The sequence below is a fragment of the Pithys albifrons genome, chromosome 6, assembly GCF_047495875.1.
Source record: "Pithys albifrons albifrons isolate INPA30051 chromosome 6, PitAlb_v1, whole genome shotgun sequence".
Lineage (NCBI taxonomy): Eukaryota > Metazoa > Chordata > Aves > Passeriformes > Thamnophilidae > Pithys > Pithys albifrons.
In genome coordinates, this window is record NC_092463.1 from 56007097 (window position 1) to 56030897 (window position 23801).

General features: G+C 38.4%; 1 protein-coding gene across 2 annotated transcripts in view; it reads left to right on the forward strand.

The window, feature by feature from the left end:
- The window catches only part of PARVA (parvin alpha), a 67202-nt gene extending 57981 nt beyond the window's left edge, over positions 1-9221 (forward strand). For both annotated transcript variants that reach the window (XM_071558991.1, XM_071558992.1), the window contains exons 11-13: positions 40-141; positions 911-983; positions 4342-9221. In XM_071558991.1, coding sequence (XP_071415092.1) covers positions 40-141; positions 911-983; positions 4342-4418 — 252 coding nt within the window. In that variant the 3' untranslated portion in view covers positions 4419-9221. The remainder of the gene's footprint in view (positions 1-39; positions 142-910; positions 984-4341) is intronic.
- The last annotated feature ends 14580 nt before the right edge of the window (positions 9222-23801 follow it).

The window sequence follows — 23801 nt, forward strand, 5'->3', positions numbered from 1 at the left end:
TTTTTCAGGAAATGCACTGAGCAATGTCTTTTTTTCCAGTTTGCAGATGGTGTGTACTTAGTCCTGCTAATGGGTCTCCTAGAAGGCTATTTTGTTCCCCTGCACAGCTTTTTCTTGACTCCTGATAGTTTTGAACAAAAGGTAATTACATTTCAGTTTTCTGTTAAAAACAAACAAAAGATATAAGCCATGTCTAGTTTTACAAGTATGACATAAACTTTTGCACATAAGTTTGATGTTAGTCGCTGAAAGAAAGGGCTGTACTGGTAACCATTTCCAAGCATTTAAAAAATAGTATCAGTGATGGTGTGCTTAGCAAGTATTAACAGATTTTGGCAGCCACTGTGTGATGCTGTCATTGAACGAGACTGACTGTTCATTAAGTACATACAGGATTACATACAAGAATTGATGGTGGAACTGATTTCTGATTTTTTTTTTGTTTCCAAAATCCAAGACACATTTAACATTTGAAAGTTTTAATGGATTTGGGAAACTTAAAGGCATGTATGTACAATGTATCAGTTTGAGACCAACCATTACTTCAGTGTATGTTGCCATCCCAGCAGTTCAGATGTCTGTTCAAGACAAGAGCACTTCATGGGCCATCATATTCCAATTTTCAAACTTGCAGGAGGTGGGCTATTTTTAAGTAATTTTTCTGTGGGTAATGTTATTTCATGTCTTATCTTTCCCATTACCTTTATATCTCTGACATCGCCATCACCCAGAAGCACCAAAACAATGGATTGTCTGGATTCCATGGACCAAATATGCTACTGATCTATGGAGCCCTGACCATTTTTTCCTTCTGAAAATCTGAATCTGCAGCTTTAAATACATCTTGTTTTGAACATTTGTGCTATAAAATACACAGTTCACAATAGTGACTACCTTCATTATGTTCTAGGTCCTCAATGTATCCTTTGCATTTGAGTTAATGCAAGATGGTGGATTGGAAAAACCAAAGCCAAGACCAGAAGGTATCTATTCTACATTTTTGTATCTCCCAATGTTACAGGGTCATGGGATGGCTAAAGGAAGGTTAAAACATTAATCCAAGAGCAAAAGACAAGATATATTTTGAAGTACTCAAGTAACTCTTGTATTTTAAGTGGCTGATAGATACACTTTTTCAAATTTTGCAGTGTTTCCTTTCTTCAATTGCATGGGTAAAACTTCTGTGACCATATGTATGCAGTAATACTCAAATATTCACTGGAAGAGACACAGTTGTGATTAGTGTCACTGGAAGATGTGAATTGCTGCAATTGGTCCATTTCCCCCATCCCACATCTTCATACTAAACCTCAAGTATTATAGTGTAATTTACAAGACTTTCACAAAAGAGGTAGATGTTGTGAAAGAAGAATTTCAAATGTTCACATAACTGTGTTTGAATACAGGAACTAATCATGCAGTTGGTGACTGAAAGTAAAAGGTGTCTTCAGGGAAGACAAAGTTTTTGCTGCTGAGTTTAGGAGTCCCAGGGTTCCACTCCTCTTTGCTCATATAAATACAGTGTTTAAATCCATTCTTTGGTCTGCATATGGATTCCCCATGTTACAGGGTGCTCTTGTGACTCCTCCCATGACAATTTACCACTTCCTACCATGCAGGAGTTGGACATGCAGCTTGTGCTCCCCCTTCCCTAACAGGATGATAGCTGGGCTTCTGCTGGTTACCCACCAGAATAATCAGTACATAGATGTGTGTTTTCAAGACCAATTGCAGACTCACATTATATGGTGCTTTCAGGTTTTTCCTGCCATAATATTGGATTGTCATTCCCCAGGGAGTTGATACAAACTACTGTCAGTGTTGCTTCTAATAGTAAGAACCCTCTGGAGATTCAGGCATGCATTGGTGAATCAGGTTCTGCTCCATTCTGCTTATTTTCTGTCCCTCACAACTTCTAGTTGATAACAGCAGCAGACATATGCACACACAGAAAATAATACATCTCAGTATCAATCCTATGCTATGTGTGCATTAAATCTGGACCTACCCAGCCAATTATTTTACCTTCTTTTGATTGTCTGAACTCTTATCCACAATCATGTTTAACTAAACCATCACAAACCTTTACGTTTGAAATAGTCAGAGAGAAGGGGGAAACAGTGAAATTGAGCGATCCAAGTAAAACAGAGAATATCTGTGATCCCTTACTCCCTATGGAGGTTTAAAATTCTTATGGCATTTAATTTTTCAGGTATTTATTGCTCTAGGGGACAGCTAATTTTTCCAGTATAAATCAAGCCATAAGGATATTTCAGCATATATAAGACATTTCTTGTGCAATTATTGAAATGCTTAATATGAAACTTCCTGCCCGATGTGAATGGAAAAACACATCTGTTTTATGTGTTGTTACATTGGGCACAATGCCCATACTTAAAATTTCCAGTGAGCAAAAAAGTATTGAAAAGGATCTTACCCTAAATGTGTGCACTAAATAGTCTTTAAATTCCTACACTGTTTCTTTGAGGTTCTTGAGGAAAAAATATGCTGAAAAGTGCTTTAGAATATGAAAAACATATTTAGTGGAAAAAAGAATGCAGTTAAATAAATGAGTATGAAAACCAATGATTTTTATGGGGTCAACAGTTTATTTGGGTTATTTGCAATATAATTGAAAAGGTATTAAAAAGCTTTCCGTGACCTTTTACTTTAAAAATGACTGGAACATTAATCTACTGAGTCTATAATGAATTCATTTGCAGTTTGAACTTTTTCAGATTAGTTCCTGAAATGTGTACATCAAAGTCAAACTCAAGTTTCTCTTTTTGAAACTTGCAACTGGTAAAATGTTATCCATGCTGGTCAAACACGTGAAGCAGTGGAAATAACTCATCTTACTGTGGGAGTGTGCTTCTTTTAGTTTGGGCCTTTCTGTGGAATTCTGTTGTGGTGATGGAGTCTCCTGGTATCTTTGCAAAGACCTAACACAGTTATCTCCTCATTAATTTGAAGTTGTGTTAGGGAAAAAAAGGGTTATGCACCTTGCTGCTGGCCCGAAAGGGGAAACTTCCTATGTTACATGCAAACCATATTGCAGGTTATTCAGGATGTTGTGGGAGCAATATACCCTTCCTGCAGCTTTTGGCATTTCCTCTGCATTTTATACCAAGAATTTTTGATTTGATTTTTTACTAAGCGCCACAAAACCATAGTGCCTGTGGTTTCATGACCGTGCATTAATCTGGGTTTGAGTGTTTTCATTCTTTGTCCATGGATGTCAGTTTACCACGTGGCCCATATCTTTAACCCTTCAAAGTTTGCATACTTCGGAACACAATGTGTAATTTTGATTGGAATTGTTCTTCAAACAGTGACCCTTTCACAATCTGCAAGAAATGTCAGTGTAGATAAATGTAATGGCAAAATTCCCTAATGATTACATGCACTATTTACTAGGCTTACTTGGAAGTTTTGAAGATAATGGGAGTATGCACACCATCAGCTTTACACCTTCAATGGCCAATTCCAAGAACCAAAGTCAAGAGTTTGAGTTCCTATACAGTCAACAGAAAGAAACAGGACAATTCTAATCCTACTCTGTTCTTTCTGAGGGCAGTTCTAAATCCCTGTTTTAGATTGAATGTTCCTTGAAGCACTAGCATAGACTGCTACATAGTACTTGTCAGTTTGTTTTATAGATTTCTTGTGAAATAATATTGACTTTCTCAAGAACTTCCCTTTGAAGCAGAAGGTATTCATTAGCTTGTGTTTCATGTAAGTCCCTTACTTTCGATGTTGATTTTCTGAGGACTTATTCAGCCATGTATGTCAGCTAGCTCAAAGAAATTTCAGAAGTGTCTTCAAGGAGCACTTGTATACCTGCTTCTTTAGATTCTTTGAAGAATTTAAACTGACCTCTATCTGTCTTGCTGAAATTGGGCCTAATAAAGGATGTTGCAGCCCAGAATGTGCTAAGTCCTACAATTCTTACATAAGAGGAGAGTTCTGTTGTTTCCTGCCTGATGATTTTTTAAAAATAATTACTTTTCAGCTGCAACTGACTGACAATTAAGTCATAAAAATATATGTAACCCTAGGCACAATTTGTCTCAGAGGCATCTAAATCTTGGTTGCATTTCAACATCAGTAGCATTAGCTGTTTGTATCCCTAACTAAAAGTGGTTAGAATGCAGTTCTTGAGTTGACAGTTTCAAAATTGTGCTTTATTGATATTTCTACTGTTTTTTACTATCTTTGTGGTCTAATGTTCATAGATATTATCCAAGCAAGGAATGGGAGTAGAGAATAGGGACTTTTTTTCCTGAAAAATATTTTGTGCTTATGAAGTTACTAATTTGTTTTTCCCTGTCTTTTTTTTAGATATTGTAAATTGTGACTTGAAGTCTACACTGAGAGTACTGTACAATTTGTTTACCAAATACAGGAATGTGGAGTGAAGATTTCAGTTGGAAGGGAGTGTTAACAAAGAAAGCATCATAACTAGCGTATCTTTCATTGATATTCCTCTGCATCTTTTTCCTGAAAGGAACTATACCATTTATCTGAAGAACTTTTTATTCATTATTCTTGCACTACTATTTTCATAGTAGATTTAAAACTGATGTAACTTATAAAGAAAAAAGAGTTGAAGGAAGGTGTTTGGGTATGTTCTGGGGTAATTCATGGCTCAATAATAATGGTCTTCACACTGTTTTTCTAGGTGAAGCAACAATGAAAAAAAAATGTAGTAACTTTGATTCAAATCAGCCTTTGAAGCCAATCATAGGAAGATTCTGTACTGAGTACTTTAGGTTTTTTTCCATATATCTTTTTTTAGTCTGGGTAAGAGAAGAATATTTTCTATCCATGATAAGACGGTTCTGTTCCAATTGTGAGAAATGTGCATGGGGGAAACAGTTAAAGACACTTGTTCACATGACAGCTAAAAAGAAGAGACTTAAGCTGATTAATATATATATCCAATGCTTTAATTTTATGGGTACAAACTGAAGTGGCTACTCATTCCTTCAGGCTTATTATAATGTGATACTCTGCTTTAAATCTGTGTTATTGAGCATTCCACAGCAGCACACTTTGCAGCTTGTCACTTGGTTTTGTTCAAGGCAGAGACCTTTCTTACAAAGAACACATTTCAGGAAGACATACCTGTATAATACAGTTTTTCTATAATATTTGTATTATTACATAGTATTAGAAAGTAGAAGAATGGCTTGGGTTTGTTTTGGTAGTTTAATCACAAGATTATCAGGTTTAGATTTATTGCTAAATAGGATTTAGAATTATCTCTTCGGTTTATTTTAAAATGAAAGTATTTTGCTGCATGATGTCCAACACACAAAAAACCCAAGATTCATTGTCTAGAAATATTCTCATAGTGTTTCAAATACAAAAGCACTACTTTATGGTCAAAACTACTCCCATCTGCGAAGATTCCATTACAGTGTAAGGTTTGTTGGTGATTTTACAAGGCTATAAAGATTTCTTTTATCTAATAATCACCAAGTATAAGCTGTTGTCTGTTTGTTTTTAGCTTTAACAAAGGCACAAAAGAGTAAGGGGAGTTGATTCTTCCCTTAGTGATACCAAGCACCAGTTATGTTTTCATAATGAACCTGATAGAGACTGTCTGAATCACTTTCTAAACAAAGTGTTCCATTGCAGCCACAGATTCTTGGGATCCTGAGTTACACAGTAAGGAAAAAAATCCTCAGGCTGAAATTACTAGACAACTGTTCCGAAATCTGTGAACTGTTCAGTGCAGGAAGGAGACTTAATATTCATCCAGTTCTGGCAGAACTTGTTTAGGTAAAAGGAAAAGTGATCTGTCGGCTCTTGAGTCAGTTCCTCAGGAGAAAGGCAGTGCTGGCAAGAACAGTCATTAACAGCTATATGTTACTTATTATGTAAAGCATTACATATTTTTCAATTTTCCAGGCTTTTTTTTTTAATGTAGACTTTTCAGTACAATATTAGCATAAAGAGAACTCAAACATTTTTTTTCTGTCTTTAAGACCAGCTGATGTTCAATAATAAGGTGATACTGACTTGTGCTGCAGGCTACAAAATTATTCTTCTTAGAAGTAATTATCCGCTATTTCAAAGGAAAGTCAGTATTCAAGTTAAAGGACAACACCTGGATGTTCTCAACTCAGAAATTATCTGATTGTTACAAGCATTCTAAATATCTTTATTAAAATAATTTCTTACCTCTGTATCTTTAACTGAGTTTCTGAAATTAGAGGTACAGAAAATAACAATTATTTGCCTATTGCAGAGAGAAATAACTGGACATTTTGACCTTGGTGAAAATGAACATGATTTCATTACAGCTTTATTATCTGAGAAACAATAGGAATTAACCACACATTTTTTGAGCAGACTAAGACAGAAATTTTCATGTACGTACCAGCAGCAATTTCAGCTTATTTTAATGTTTAACATGTAAGTTTTTCATTTGCACACCTAGATTTTAGTACTTTTAATAGTTCATTAAAAGTCGTATGCAGATTATGCTCAGCTGAAACACTTTTACATTTCAACAGTGATGAAACATTTTGATTGCCTTTGATTTCAAGAGTGCACTTTCTTTAAAGAAGAGATTTATATATGTAAAATTAACAGTAAAACTGTTTTTTGCCTGGACTTGAAAATTAGTATCCTGCGTTATATTGGTATAACATTTCTGGAGACTTTGAAGCCAATCAGACTCCATTTTCCATCCTTAAAAAACATAAGACTGAAACAGAATGATGAAATCCTCATGCTGAAATGCAGTTATGCAGAACCAGAGAAACATTTAAGAACCAGAGAAACATTTAAACAATATCCAGCTTTTACACAATAATCTGTCCTATGGTAAGAATTTCTGTAAATTGAAATCTGCTATAAAAATAAAAGTATCCTATGTAAATATAGATCCATGTGATTAACAGAATTACACAAGTAGAATATGCTGCCATGTAGAACTGGGTCACTGCTTATATTTTTGACAGTGTAGATTTAAATAGCTATCAGATAAATATAAAATCTAATATACAGATTATATCTAATATTTATTGCTTTGATACAGAATATTATAGAAATATAGAATACTACTGTAGACAGTTTCCCCTTCAGCCATTGGTGTAGACCAGCCCCTTCCTTCGGGGCAGGGAAATGTTGAGTTAGCTGGGCCAAATTCTGCCAACACCTACGTTGCTTTTATTCTTGATACATAGCTGTGTATAGTGCTGTACTGCTGAATGCAGAGTTTTCCTCACTGTTTATATTAAGATAGAAGTTGTTTAAATTTTAGGTCAGTCCCGGGTTTATTTATAATTACTTTAAATTATTAAATGGATCCAAATCAATTGATTTAGCTTATGTAAGACATCAGCAGCCACCTGGAAAGGCCAGTTTCTCCACTGGTCCCAGAGAGAGCTCTTGGTCCAAAGGCTGCCATCTCAGCACTTTGGCTGGATTTCTAAAGCCAGACAGTGTGAATCCAAGCCACTGCCTGAAGATCTCATGGTGGTATTTGGATCTCATCCACCCGACCAATGTGTTTGTCTGTTTTGCTCTGTCACACAAAGACCCACAGGAAGCTGAGTCCACCAAAACCTGGCAGACTATTAGCCTGTCTTGAGTAACAAAACTGAGTATTTCTGCTGCTGGGGCAGCATGAAACTGCCAAAAGAACAGCTTTCTGTACTTCTCTGACTTCTAATTCACCCATTGCATCCAGCAATATGGTATCCAGATTTGTTTTGTGATTGGAGATATTTCCCCATTGATGGATCCTGGCATGCTCTCCCAACCACACAAAACTTACTGTTTTTTTCAAAGAGGAACTACAGATATTTCATAGTGTGTCAGTAAGATGTTTTCAAAATAATCACCCTAAATTCCTAATAACTTGGGGTGAGCTCCTTTCAGGTTTCTTTCCCAGCTGACTGCCATTTAGTTGCCATGAAGAAGAGGCCCTATAAAAAAGGTATTGAAGGAACCTTTGCATAATTTTACCTGAGACACACTCATGAAGTCCAGAATTGGATTGCTCTGTATTTCTGATGGAGTATGGATGCACTGAGTTTCTTACTAAATGAGCTGATAGCAGAATACCTCCTTCTTTGCATGTCTTAGTCAGTAGGTATCTTCCTGTTATAGAAGGCAGCAGCCCCTGCAGCTACACAGCTCAGGGATTCAAGTGGACCAGTGAGAGCTGGATAACATCCTCATCTACTTCAGTTAACTGTGGACCAAGTTGCCGACTGGTGTAACTCCATGTAAACTGGTGGCATTAAATGGCAGAGCCCCTGTTTTACAGAGGGTAACACCACTTGGGAATGGTTTACATTCAGGCAGACTGTGTTGATTGAGGTAAATGCTACCTGGTTGACTTTTCTTCTAACTTCTTTTCTGAAAGTTATGTTCTTAAATTCATGTTTCAGGTTAATTCAACAGACACCTTACTGCAAGCGACAGTGTTGTAAAGCAGAATGGCTTTTAGAAGTAATGGGATTTATTTCATTAGAGAAAGATATATATGGTATTTAATATACTAGATACCAGCTTTAGGTCTAGTTTTTGTTATTCTTGTCTTCCTATCAAAACAGCCTTCATGAACAGCCAAGCACCCAAAGAGAAAACAGTGCCTTGAAGACCTCTTGTAAGATTTTCTACACTGTTACCTAATAGATTTTTGTCATTTTACTTTAAGAATTGGTGTGGGGGTTGTCTTTACAGTCAAAGTACAACAACAGACTGAAGAAATCCTTTGTAAGAAGTTATAATTAGTTTGAATTAAGATATTTTATATTGATGTATCATATGAAAAACAGATTGCATCACCAAAATTCTACAATTAGGCATACCTCAGCATCCACAGATTTTCCAAAGAGGTTTTGAATCATTTAACATTTACAAGGGCCAGTTTTATGTATGTTCACAATATTTTGTGTGACTGTTTTTTTCTTTTTTTGTCTAACAATTTAGTACTATTCACTCTGCAACAAGTCCTTGAAATATTTGGTTCTCAATTTCAATATCAAACTAATTGAGAAAAAAGAATATTTACAAAAGCTGCTTAACATGTATCTGAAAAATAACTACTAGTTTAAATTAAGCTGCTTTGCCTTCAACTGCAAACTTAGTGGCTTTCACAGGATATGTGTAAAAGACAGTCTTCCTGATTTTTTCCCTGTGCTTTTTCTGAAACTTTTGTTATGATCCACAATAAAACTTGCACCTGAAAATCAACACTGCATGTTGTTGTTGGGTCAAACTATGAAATGTCTGACTAAAAATTAGGAAAGTTGTATGGTTTATGTTCTCAGAGCTTCCAGACTTCTCTATGCATCTAAGCCATTTCCAGTTACCTCTTGGTGGGTGTACAAGGTGTTTATTATTATGTTCTGTGGGGGCTGGTGACAGCTGGAAGTGGGTTGGCAAAAACAGTCATGTAAACATATGCTCGAAATGATTAACAGCGGCAGGTCAGGAAAATGCTGTCTTTGACTCAGAATAGCAGAGTATACTTTAACATTACTGTGCTGAACACTTCAGTGGTGATATTGCAGCTGGGTATAATGCAGTTTTCTGCAGAGTAATTTTGTTGATTTGAAATCTAACAAAATGTTTGTGAAATGTTAAATTTATTGAAATTAAACTGCCCATTTCAGAAAATAACTGCATTTAGGAAGATTTTGAGAGCTGTTTTTTAATAAACTTGGTTTTGTTGTGACCCCTTAATGCAGGATCTTCAGTGCAGAACTTGGAAGCAGTCCAAAATATAGGCATTTAAAGTGCTACAGATCGACATTTTTAGCCCCTGGATTACTGGAATGAATCCAGAAGCAGGTGTTTGATCTTTAGGTCTGCTTGTAAAGCTGAAACCCCCCAAGCTGAGCTGCCTAATCAACAGGGAACACTAAAGACAGGGTGAGTTTTAACACTGGTCTTCAATCCCGGTCTTGTTACTCAGGGCTGGAAAGAAGTACCTCTGCCTGCTCAGGATCCACATTCATAAGCCCCACCAAATGCACTTAGAGCTTTTGTCCTGAATGTTATGGATTTTTGTCCTGAAAAGCAAGTAGACTTGCTCTTCTTCAAACATTGCAATACAACAAAAAGGTCACAGTCTGGCTACCTCCATTTTTTTCATTGCTATTCACACAGAAAGTAAAATATCTGGGTTTAATGCCCTGCTACAGGTGTGGGGGTCACTTCTCTGCCTTTTTAGAAACCTGCAGTATGAATTTAAGGTGATACCCTTTTTTTAGTATTGTTGGAGCGGCACCTTAGTTCACATCTCAGTGGAAGTTGCAACTCTGTATATAAAGTAATTCCACCTTAACTGACAGAGTAAAAGAGAGCAGAGGAGGGAGCATAGCTGGTGATAAAGCTGTTGAAAAGGTGGAAAGGGATTTGGGGGAAGAACCTTTCTTCTGAGCCTCCTGTAAGGCTTGCCTTATTTTAGTCAATCAAAAGATGCTAAAATTCAAAAACATATTATGAAGAGGAAACGGTAACATCTCCTCTGTTTCAATGCAAAGTTCCTGCTGAACTCTGGTGGCTTTCACTTCCCTCTCAGGCAGAGCAAATGGGTTTCCTCCTGTGCTTCCTACCTGCTCTAGCCATTAGGTGAGCTCCTGTGGGAGGGTGAGCACCACATCAACTACAAGCTGTGTTTTAGGAAAATTGCAGACACTGTTGCATTTCATTTGTGAAGCCACTTGAGGTTTCTTGGGACTTCTCTGAACAGAAGTCCTGGATTGAATGCTGTATCTCATTTTTGGATCTCAGCAAGATTACAACTAGAACTACTCGGTCCCATTGGGACTGGGTCAGCTTTGAACATGTGCAGGCATAACATGCTAGAGACTTTACAAGTGAAAATCAAGGGTGAAATTTAGATGGCTTCAGGGGGAGGTGGTGCAACCTTCATGTCTACATTCTGTGCAAAGAGCAGATATTCTGCTTAGGGCTATATTCCTCACATGGGCTGGAGAGGGAAAACAGGAAGAGCATCTTCTTCCCACATCTCCATGTTGTGGCAGACTGCACAGACTGTTTCCTACTTGCCTCAGTTTAATTTTATTGGGAATAAGCCTGAAAACATGTTTTAACTATTCTTCCTTCTCCTGGATGTTTGCACTGTTCCAGTTAGGTGAAAATTAATACTAAACTAGCATGTTGAGTCTCTGCAGTCTTCAGCTGTGACTAATCAGCACCTTCCACTTCTCAGGGCTTTTGATGCTGGGAGGAATGAATGGTGCTGACTGTAGTCATGTCTCTGAATGATTAGGCCATTGGATCACATGCCAAATTTATAACTGTTATATTAGGTGAACAGATGAGGGCTATTAAATTACATGCAGGGGGGTGAAGGGAAATTGTTGACCAGAACTTTATGTTTTATTTGGTTGCGTTTTTTGTTGTTGTTGGGTGGCAGTACCCAGGTAAGGGGGCAAACACTGAACTAGCTTTAAATACATGAGAAAAATCCTTGTGGTTTCTTTCAGTCTGTTTCCCCTAGAAACGGGTAAATACTCATATCATCGTGGGAAGCCTCAGTCACATTCACACTGAGGCCTGTGTTGTATTGTCTTCACATCCCAGCACAACCCTATATAATTACACCCACAAAACCACTACTTTTAAGGCCTGCTTTCCTCAAAGGATCCCTTATAGCTGCTTTGTAAAATAGCTCATAAAACCCCTTTGCTTCTTGTCCACTCTGGCATTCATTAAGAGTTTCACCTGTATAAAGCACTACAAAACCAGGATGGTTTATGTCTTCTCTTGTGAGGCCCTTGTAGATCAGATAACTAAATCAACTGCAGTGGAGCAGAATGCTGCTGTCTGCTTTCAACCTCACCTCTAAGTTTTAGGCAGACACAGCTCAGGTGTGGTTATTATTGCTGTCCATGCCTACAGGTTTTGTTGCACTAGCAGTCCCATGAATGCATGCTGTGATACAGTCCTTGTTTTCCTCACAGTCCTGCAGGAATGCAGGAGGCGAAAAGCTGTGAACTTCTCTACCTTTGCACAGAACTTCATAATAGTTATGGATTGGGAACAATACTATGGACTAGCAACTGAGTTTCCCTTTCTGTACCCTCTCTGTGCCTTTAAGTTGTGGTGTAAAACAGGGAGCTAAAAAGTTACCAATGGAGCTGGTGTGGATACCAGTCCCCAAAGGCAAAGGGGCCAGGGAGTTACAAAAGCTGTTAGCTTAAAAGATTTCCACACTTCCTGTGGTAAAGATGTAGGTGCTCAGCATCAGGCCACTGAGGCAAAGTAACTGAGGAGGTTTGTTAGGTGGTTGAGGGAGGAATTCTTATTGAAGTGCTGCAGGGCCACCAGCTTTGGGGAGATTGCCACCATTAGAAGTTAGACCCGTGTGATTTAGACTTTCCTCTATGTGATAGTAGTTTAAACACTTTTATGTGCATATTGTTACAATAATAAAGTATTGAAGGTGTCAGTCCTGGATTTCTAAGCCTTCTGTGCCTCCAGATCTTTCTGAACTGTTTGTAACGACACTTGAATAGACAGAAAGGACATCATTAGAGCAGATCTCTATTCTTAATTGCATAAAAACCTTGTACATCCACTGGCTGAAACCATCACTCAATCCAAACAGTGTCATAACCTCTAGCTTCATTTTTTCTGTGTTATCAAGGCAAATTAACCCATTAGCTGCACAGACTCTATTGTGAGTCAGAGGTATATGACTCATATGAATAGAACACATTTCTATTCTGGTTTTAATTAACTTGGCCCCCACCCAAATCCTCCTTAGAAATGAAAGATACTAGATTAGCTGAAGTCTACAACACATTTTAATGGTTTGTGCTAAACTTACATGTGTATTTTTATAAGATAATCCTACAAAAAAAAAATAAGATTCCCATGAATACACTAGTTTAAAAGGTAAGCAACTGAACTGCCTTATATGACAGGCTGGTAAAGTATTGTAATTAATCTGGTTGGTTTGTTTGGCTTGCAAACTGTAAGAGAACAAAAAAAAAATGCACAATTCTAATACATGGGGAAAATAGTCATAGTCTTTTTCAGATAAATGGAAAAACAAGTTTGTGGTGTTAGAATTTCAATAGAAGTACAGTCTTAAGGTGACACTTCCCACTGTGACTTTCATAATTTTGCTCTCCTCTACTTACCACCCCTCCCTTCCCCTCCTTTCATCTTCTTTCTATAAAATGTAAACAATGAATTGGCCAGGATTCCTATCAGTATTTCTAAAAGTGTAATTGTGCCTTCTCTTAATAGAGCAATACTAAAATTACATAAACTCAAAAATAATATGCAGAGAGGATAATCTGAGCCACTACTTATGGTAACCTGTCAAAACAGAAGCAATACTAACTGTATTTACACAATTTTTAAGGAATCAAAAGAAAACAAAACCACCCCTCTCTGACCCTCACAGAAATCAAAGCCTGAATCTTGCTTACCTTTCCTCGTGGCACCTTAGGAAATCTTGATGCAATTCAGAAGCAGGCATTCAGAGCCTTCCCACAACAACAGGACCTCTAAAGGAACAAGCACAGAATAAAAGCAGAGAGGGTAAGGGAAAGAGAGAGAAATGTCTCTTTCTGTGAACACTTTAGAGTTGCAGCATGCTCATATAACACAGGGAGGGTGGGCCAGCTGGCCGTAAAATGACCTAGACTGATAAATTAATCAGGAGTATGTTCTGTGTGCCACCAACTATCTGGTGACTAATAAGTTAGTTTTCAACTTTGGCAGGTTCCAGGTTACTTGTAGCATGAAGAGGAGAGCTGGAGGATAAAGATCAGGTTTTAAAAGAGGCTTAGTCTTAGGGGCACTGAAATGGAACTTGCATGTCAACCACTGCTTCTCAGATTCTGCAGTCCCACAGTTTAACTCCAGTGTCTTTAGAGCACTTAATCAAGATCTGCCTTCAGCTCTGACTGCTGCTAGTTAGTCCTGATAAAGCCCTAACTCACCTTCTTGTTGCCTAAGTGGTGACATTAGGACTTTCATCAAGGCAAAGAAATTAAAGGCACGTAGCAGACTCAGCTTCATTGAGCCAGAGCTCCATGTCCACATTCAGAGTTTTTTCTGTCTTGGAGGGACACTGTCCTCCCATGCAAGAAAAGTGGTGTGGCAATAAATTGTTATAATATGCACTTCCCAATCACTGTAGAAAGTTATCCAGTTGGTAGGAAGCAGATTTAGGGCACAGATTTGTCTGCTGATATTTGGAAGAGTTATGCTGCTTTCCAAGAACATGTATTCCTCAGTTGGAAATTTTGAGCATTAACTTCTAAAATTTCATTGCTGGTAACTAGACCTTGCTTTTCATTTTCCTTTTGCCACAGTGGATTTTTTTACATCCTCATTGATTGAGGTTGGATTACCAAACCTGTCTGGATTCCTGTTTTATGCTTGCAATAATGTGCCTCCATTGGACAGAGCTCCTTTATATAATAATCTAAAAATCATTGTAGAGCTGCAGAGGTTGATATGAAGATAGGATATTAATGGACAAGTTTCTCTGAGTCAGCTCTGTCTTCTTTGGGGATATATGGACAAGGAAACTGCATCAAACCTCAGGATGTCCCTGTTAATGTGCATGCTGAGACATGGTAAAGATCCAGGGCTCTCCTTCACTTTGTGGTTAAGGAAGTTTTGTATAGTACTACAAGAAGGGAAGGAACATTTGTAGTCTGATGTGGGACAGAGGATGGATCTCGCTGGGCAGTACAATCCCAGCACCTTTATTAAAATGCTTCCTAGGAAATCTGTAACTTGCATTCTGAGCACTTTGAGGACATTAGCTGAACTGTCTTGTGTTGAGTGTTTTGTATGCACCTCAACACTTTAACCCCAGAAGTCTTGTGATCCTCTGTCCTCTCCTCTAGTATGACACAGCCTCACCCAGTAATTTTGGTATTGAGACCGTTAACTTTTGCTGCTTCTAAGGCTTCTTTCCCCATTGCTCAGCTACCCAGGCAGACCCCTGGGACAGGGAATGAAACCACAGTGAGTAACACCAACAAAAAACTGCTGTCCTAAGTCAGACAAAATTTTCCACTAGGTGAATTCCCCCAATTAAAAATCTGAAGATTTGTTCCAAGGAATCAAGACACGCCTGTTATTTAAACACAATTCTCTTTTATTAGTGGCTTATTAAAACTTACCGTTCTCTATTAATCAGCATTTCTTAATTAATAGAAAATTCCCAGGGTCTGGTACAATTCCACCACCCACAATCCAGTTCTATCCTGTTGGTTTCTATTTAGACCACATATTGCTAGAGTATGTAGGATTATATTGCATGCTGCAATTATTTTCAGAGAGGACACTTGGCCTTGATCTTGGCTTTCTCTAGTACAGAGCACTGTAAGTATTCTATATTTATTTATAACTTGTTGAGGGGAACAACAGAGGCTGCCTGACACTGTGCACTCTCTTCTTTACATTGTGATTCTTGGATGGGTCTCTCAGGAATTACATGGAGGAGAGCTTTGCCATTTGGAGAAAAGGTCTTATAGTTTAATCAGAATACAATTTTAGCCAACCAGCCAGTTCAATCAGCCAGTCCAATTATTGAGAGTTGAGCAAGACTCTGTATTCAGGGCTCCCTTGAGTTGTTTTTAGTTATGAAATAAAAATAAGAAATTAGGTCAGTTACACTCTATTTTAGTCATACAGCTTTCAGGAGTATATAGCAGCATAATTTTGCCTGAATTTATATTTGGCATTTCAGTGCTGTGACTAGGCTTTGCCACCACTTGAAAGCTAAAGTGGGAGTGCTTTTCCCAAATGGCACATTACATATGTGCTTGTCTCTGGACTTGCACACATGGACAAAGTCGTACAGACTTGCCTCTGGTTTTAATCCTTGCAGCACTGCAGGGGAGTACTCTCAGTCCAGAGCTGAAAGAGCTGCATCAGCTCTCCCATCACCATCTAAGAACAACAGAGACTTTTTCCTGAGTGCCTGTCCCTTCCATTGGTTGTGTCCTCCTTGACTGACTCTCCTGAGATCTTGTAGCTTTTGTGCCAAATTTTTCTTCACTACTGTAGCCCTTCAGAAATTCCCAGCTCCCAAATCCCCCTTCATCTGATCGTACCCAGTGACCTACCTCATCTAGCTGTCTGTTCTCCCTGCTTAAGGCAGCTGCTACACCCCACATCCAAACAATTGAAATCAAGCAGCTGACCATGCAATTGTTTCACCAAACCCCCCATTCTTTCCAAACTGTTCTTAAACACTATGTCATTCCTGCTTCTTTTCTCCAAGCCACATTAAAGGTTTTGAAGGGTTTCTTTATCTGGCTGCATGCATCAACTGATAGAGCTGCTTGCATCTATCATTAACCTCTCATGTTCTATGGGCATACTCACAACAGTCTCTCGCTCATCCTCCTGCCATAAGTTTAAAAAGTAGGATTGAAACAACTGTACCAATCACTTCTTGCCATGACCCACCAAATTCTGCAACATAATTTGCAATACCTTCTTCTTTTCTCCTAAAGATTATTCTAAGAAAAAAATCCAAATTCTGACACAGCAAACAGCCGGTGGCCCTCGCTTCTTTCATGGCTGGTCAAATACATATCTGCTCACACAGATTACAGTTTAGTGACTGTGCAACATGAAGGGTATGGCTCCACATCTCTGCCTATTACATTGCAGAGCAATATTAATCCAGAAATGTGCTGGGAAAACATCAACAGTGCCTGAGTCTGGATACATCCCAAATGTTTTTGTTTCTTGTGTGCACTTAGAGAAGACAGAAGAGAAAACAGAAAGACCTATAAATGCACTATTGTTCATTGCCATCCCTTTAATTCTCTGATCTTATCCTTTTAAATGGCTGCAGTCTTTACTCGCCCTTTATCCTTCACACCTCCATTGCTAATGCTGCATGTTATGAACATGGGATTTGAGGAATTAACTGAATTTATTACATATTAGTTTTAAAACTAAACAAAACAAATCGACAAAACCCCAAAAACACTTACATGGAGTTGTCCCATACAAAGGTTATTACATGAAAGTTGGGAAATGAAGATGTTACATTTCTCACATGAAAGTGAGTTACTTCTGCATATCTGTCTATGTGATACTGTTGGGGTTTAAGCCCAGATGAAACCTGCTTCTTTACTATTAGTGTTATAGACACCTAGGGACAGCTTTATCCACTAGTACCACTGAAGCTTTCTGTTTTATGAAATAAAAGTTATGTATGTGTATACCTGGAATTAATTCCCCCTGCTCTGCAGAAGATGAAGCTGCTTTTCTCTAAATAATTTTCCTTCTCTCTTGCAAATCATGTGTGCTTTGAAAGCTTTTTAGAGTAACAGACTCTTCATCCTTATTGCAAAACCAGTGATTGTCCTTTGTCAACATCACTGGACATGGGTCAGGCCAGGCTTCCGGAAAACAGAAATAATATTTTCTGGTAAGTTATCCTGTGAAGTAAGTAGATTTCATGGTATGGTCTGAATTATTAAAAAACTCAGAGGTATTTGTGTAGTGTAATGAAATAAAACTGTATCTAAATATGTACTTTGCTAAGTTTTAGTTAGATCTTAACATTTGAGAGTTATTTGGCATTTAGGATAGCATAAGAATTAACTCCAGAGACAAGATATAATCAGTTTACCTTTCTTGGCACTGTATCATGCTAAATGTAAAAAAACCTCTTGCCATTTACTATATAATTATCCTTGTGTATTCTTGAATGAAAGCATAGCAAAGATCACATTTCTGGCACATTTGGGAGCAAAACAGTTAAATTGCTAACAAATAATGTTTTGTAGTTTGTATGAGAGCCAAGAAGATTAATGAAATGTTCATGAGAGAGTCTGGCAAGGGGCCACATTCCTATGGGAACATTGCTGTACTGAGGTTTAACGGAGCATGAGGGGCATTAAGAACCAAATGTGTGGGAGTTTTAGGGTGAACTGTAAATGATAAGAATCTAGTAAAACTAGATACTATGTATTTTGCTTTTGAGACTTCCAGAGGATCTCTGTAACGTTTCTCATCCTCATCTAAAATCTGTGAGGAAGATGAGCAAAGTGCACCCTCCTTGGTTTTTTTAAGAGCAGCTGTCAAACACTTGAGCTCTGCTGACTTCTTTGAATGTTACAGCAGATGTAAACTCATTAAACAAATGGCTACAAAAAATAAGTCTTTTAGCCTGACCAGAGTTTTTGTATAGACGCTCCTCAATTTAATGCTTAATCTGCCAGCCTTCCCAAAACTTCTGTAGGCTTTTAATTGCAAAAAGCTGTGCTCATTTCAGTCTTTTAGCCAAGCCAAGGAGAAGCTGCATTGCTACAGTGTTATTTCTATTTCTGTTGTACCCCCACCTCCCCTTTCACAACAGTTGTCTCTGAAATACATCCTTATTGACCATGTGTATCCACTAACATGATTTATTTATACTAAGTTATTTAATGTTACATTTAATCAAAGATAAGAAAACAAGCTAAGTTTTCTCTGTTTCAGAAAAAAGCCCTCTTTTCAGTAGACAGCAGTCAAACACCTCTCTTTATCGTAGCAAAAGGTAAGTTACACAGGAAGCTATCGATTTCTCTGAGAGCAGGGCAGGCATTGAGAGATGTGTGGGCTCCAACAAGGATGCTTTCTAGAGGTTTTGCAAATTAGCTAAAATAATCTTCGATGATCACCATGGATAACTATTGAAGAGAAGAAAACCTGTGTTCTTACTTACCTTTCCACTAGATGGCAATGGTACATGGGAGTTACGTGTACTTTAGTACAGGAAACCTTTAAAAACGAAAATTTTATTGGAGGTTTGAATACCTCTTTAAATGAAGACAGTTGGACTATTAACATATGCTGAAACTCAGCTGTCTCAGCAGTGCCTGTCTCGAGTAATAAAACTAATTTTCTCTTTTGCGTAACAAATGCAATATCCCCATTTAGAAGTAACGGATAAAAAGCCTATTCAAAAGCAAATACAGTGCTGTGATGAAGAGGCTGTCTAACACCACCAAAGTTTGTATTAAGTTTCTACTTTATTGCCCGATGAGGCACTTTTCTGGTATTAAACCCAACATACAAACCCATTCTTGAAGTCATTTCATTGACTTCAGAAGTGTTTGGTTCAGTGATTTTGTATTACAAAATTAAGAATGCACACTACTTTGTGAGGAGGGGAAAAGACTATTTTATTCTGTGGTTAGTCGGAACAACATCCAAAATGGGACTCCTTTGCATAAGCTGCCTCCAAAGCCATTTGGAGGCTTAACATCCTAAAGGAGGTAATGTTGGAGGAGGAAGGTGAGAGAGGGAAGAGAGACAACAGAAATTACTTTTTTTTAGTGCACCCAAAGATCTGAAGAAATGCAACAGCCATTCGGACAGATGGGATGTCAGGCCCAGGCTGCAGCTGAGTTGGCATCTGGACACCATTTGAGGCCTGCCTGTGATTCAGAACACACCATGGTAAAAGTGCCTTTTCCTAAAGCGTGACAATTTGTTGTGATGCGGATTAACCATTTTGTTATGAAATAGCCCAGAGTGGTCCACCTGACCCCACAGGACCTGCTTCCCAATGGCTAGATGGAGAACATGTGCATGTTAAAGTGTTTTGGCTTCAGGAAAATCTTTGATGTGATCACAAATGCACATCAATGTAGAACATTTGTCCTATGCTAATCATGTGCTTCAAACTGAAAGGTTTTTAATAGGTACCACCTACAGAACTTTCAAATTAATTTCATGACAAAACAAGATCAAATTCAAAATACAGAAGTTTAACTGCCTCCTAGCCAAATATTATCCCAGCAAGATTAATAACCAAACTTGATTGCTATACAGTTTTGTATTTAATTACTGTTGTAACTTCATTTTGTACCAACAATTCATCATATTACTCTTCTTATGTACATCTGTTTCTGGTTGCAGCAAGGAACCAGCCAGTCACCTTGTTGTCAGTGAAACATTTTCAGAGGGTTTTGATTGGTTTAGTTATTCCATTATGACTGCTTGTGGCTTCTGAAATAAAGTACAGTATTGCAGTTTAGGCATTGAATCATGTGTCTGGCAGTAAGATGATTTCCTTTCCTTACTCTGCCACCCTCTTTCCACCAAGACCATGGATAATTTACCTGGGCTTGTCAGGTATGTCCACTCACTGCCAATGTCAAGCATTCCTTACTGTCTGGCTTCCAGTCATAGTTAAGCAGGAGCTTGAAGCAATATGACTGTGGTGGTCACTGGTCCAAGTAAATCTGAACTGCTGTCCTACATCCTTAAAGGCCTAATGCCTACCAATATAGACAGGATTTAGGTGCCCAAATACCACAAAGAATTAGACTTTTGTTTGTTCACAGCCCTCCTCTAGATTGTTATTTTGGCATCTTTGGAGATCAAACCCTATGGATGTCCACATCTAACATTTAACTTCTCACAAGTCTCATAGGATGTTCAGCAAAAACCTCGCCTTTTCATCTGCCTCCCAGCTACACAACCCTGTAGGCTGGTAAATGCACACAGGGATACCCAGAGGCTGCCAACAGCCTGCAAGACACCACAGCAGCCTCACCACAATGGGGGATCTGTCAAGGAAAGGGGCTGCCCTCTTCCTTGGTACAGAGGAGTTCAGCAACAAGCTTTGAACATGATGCCAGTTGTGCTTCTGCAGCAGTGAACTCAGAGCCATTCACGTGATCCATGGTGAGTGTGCAACCAAACAGAGCAAAACATGCCACGTTCCCACTGGTGCTGCCTCTTGCAGGGAAAGTCCTGTGCTATTGTGTTTCCTGTATTGGTCCTGATGGATGTTCTTTTGCTCTGTGCAGGTGTATTAGCAAAGGGTTACAGAGAAGCCTCTTCAGACTTGCTCTGGTATTTTGGAGGAAGGTAAAACACTGCATTGGAATCTTTCAAACTTGGAAGCTTTTCACAGGATCCTTTTTTCTGGTGTGGTGAATTTTAGTCCTAAGAGAGAAATCTGGACACAGAATCCCTCTCTCAAAGTCTCAGGGAGGCTTGTAGAGTCCCAGAGGTCCCATTGTGCCTTTCAGAAGCTTCATAGTTACAGCTGTATTACATCAATCCTTATAGCTAATGAAAAGTCATGTCTGCAGTTGGTGGACATGGCAAAGCATCGTATTCTGATACATTTAGGAAAAAATCAGAATTTTTTACAGCTCAGCTCTAGCTGAAGCATCTTTGCAAAGGTCCCAAAATACTGTCATGCAGAACTAATATTATTAATGTTGTCAAGTTCAGAGACAGAACTTCTTCAGGAAAGAGAAACAAGTAACTAATCATATGATCAGATCCCATTTTGTCAGGTGAAGTGTATTTTGTTAATAGACCCAGCTGCTTTTGTCTAAGAGAAAGCTCTGATGGTTCTTTAAGAATGGTATTGCTGGGTTATTTTGGTTCTTGTTTTATTTTTTTTGCATCTATTGACCTCTGACAGCAAGTGAAAGATGCTGTTTGGGCATGAGAAAATGTCTAATGTTAGCCTGATATTACCTGGATTGGTGCACAATGGCTACACAAAAATAGGCCACTTTTCAGTGTGCTACTCATTAATAGACCCTTAGTCAAAGGAAGAAATCCTTTCTTCAGTAACTTCAGAGTGGAAACTTGCCTCAAAGCATGGGAGTTTTGTTCTAAGAATACTTTTGTGTCTCAGGAAAAAGATTAACACCTCTTGAAGGATTTGCATTCTCTTCTTAATTCTTAGCATTGCTCTGGCATCCACCATCAGCCAGGAAGCCAGAGAGCAAAGCTTAGAGCTACAGCCTTCCAAGGAAGTCAGGAGACCTTCTGTAGCCCCACAGCTGAACCAAACATCTGAGGTGTTTGTTTGTAGTGTGGCCATTCCAGGCAAGCTCAGCTAGTGGGCAGTGGTGCTGAGGAGCAAGAAAAATCCCTTTCTCCTTGTGCTGGGAAGTTCATTTCAGTTTTGTCTCATGCTTTTTAATAAAGCCTGTTTTTCTGCCTCACATCCTGATGGTTTTACCTACTGAACTATAAAAACACTCCTGCAAATGAACTGTAGGATATGCAGTAGTCAGACCTTGTTCTTGGACACATGTAAAGAACTCTAAATACAGTCTGGAGTATAAAACAAAAAGGGGAAAAAAATCACAAATGTAAGTCAGCATCATGCATTTTTAAGGTCTGAGTCATGATTTTGCATACACGTCAGCAACAATCCTGCTTTTGATTTACTGAGAACTGTAGATTCAGTTCCCTGGGTTTGATTTTGTCTTGTCTCAGCCTTACTGGAAATAATTTCAAATGTCAATACCTTAGTGTATTGATGGTGTAATACATAGTGAAAACACAGTACCACACATAGAGTTTTCTTCTTAAACTTCATAGCTGAACAAACTATGGAAGCAAGCTTTCAATGTTTGCAAGATTCAGGCACATTCTGTTTATTTACTGTGTGTGTCTGTGCAAATTCATTGAGTTGAAGGAAAATAAAGGGTTTGGGAGGAATATGAGGTAATTAATTCTCAGGAAACTGGCTGGATCTGGCTGTAGCATGAAGGAAGGACATGAAACTGATTCCATCATTGTGTTTGGTATTTTCCAGCTCATCTTCCTGTCACTTTATGTGTTGAAATTGGGGCACAGGTATATTCCATACCCTCCACTGGTGCATAAGAAGAGCATTTAGTCAATCTCCCTGAAGACTCATTGGAGACACAGCTGCAGAAAGGGGTTGTACTTGCTTAGTCCTGCTTTGTGGAAGCCTTAGATACTGTGATGATGATGTGGCTAAGAGGGTGCCTGTGAGAGGAACTAACAGGTTTGCTCCTGGCAAGGAGGAATCCCAAGTTGCTGCAGAAGGACAGCAGGCACAGCAGCAGCTCCTGGGGCCTCTGGGGCTGCTGCCACAGAACTGCCTGCCACTACTCTCCAGCAATGGTGCACCGGTTATTACTCCCCACTCTGAAGAAGAGCTGGGTGATACTTCTACAACTAAGGTTTCCCAAAGTCATTTTTACTAATTAGTCAAGAAAATGAATAAGAAATATGTTCTTTCCCTCAGAAGGCTCTAATCCCACTTGACTGAGCAGTATTAAGCAATCCTATCAAAGAGAGTGTATTTTTGAAGCAGTCCTTAGGGCAAAATTAGAGCTTCAAGACTAAGAAATAATGAGAGTTGTAAGGGGGAGAGGCTTTTTTATTTTTGGAACAAATATTAAAGAAGAGTCTTTGCTTCTGAGTCAAGTTCCCATGCTTTTTCATTATGTTCTTTGGCTGAAGTGGTCTTTAGATAACAAATGTGTCAAGCTGTTCTGTCTCACTAAGTTAGAATTAGGTTATGTCTGTGCAGAAGAAAGTTTTGGAATAGCTGCAAAAACAATTATAACGCTGCTTGATTCACTGATGATGTTAATTGTAAATCCATATTAATCTAGGGCTGGGCAGGAGTTGCCAGGAGGATTCATTTTCTATGTACCATGACAGATGCTTGTCTCCCTTTCCTTTTTTCTGGTGCCTTAGACCTCAGATATCTTCAGTATTTTCTGAAAGCATAAACAGTAGCCTTAAGCAAAGTTACAGTTGATAGGAAGGTTGCAATAGCCTATATAAATCTCCTTACATGACTTCAGCTCCCATAAAAGCAGCTCATAATATTTTAATCATAATCTGGAAGTACTTGAATACTAACACATAGGAAATATTATACCAACAGCTAGTTTCTTACTTAGGAAACTTTAAGATGAGTATTTTAATGTCATTTTTAATAAGGAACAAATGAAAACAAGAGATAGTAATTTTTTTCACTCCGTTTTAAAGCAGAAAGTTGCTTTTTCCAGTCACATGTC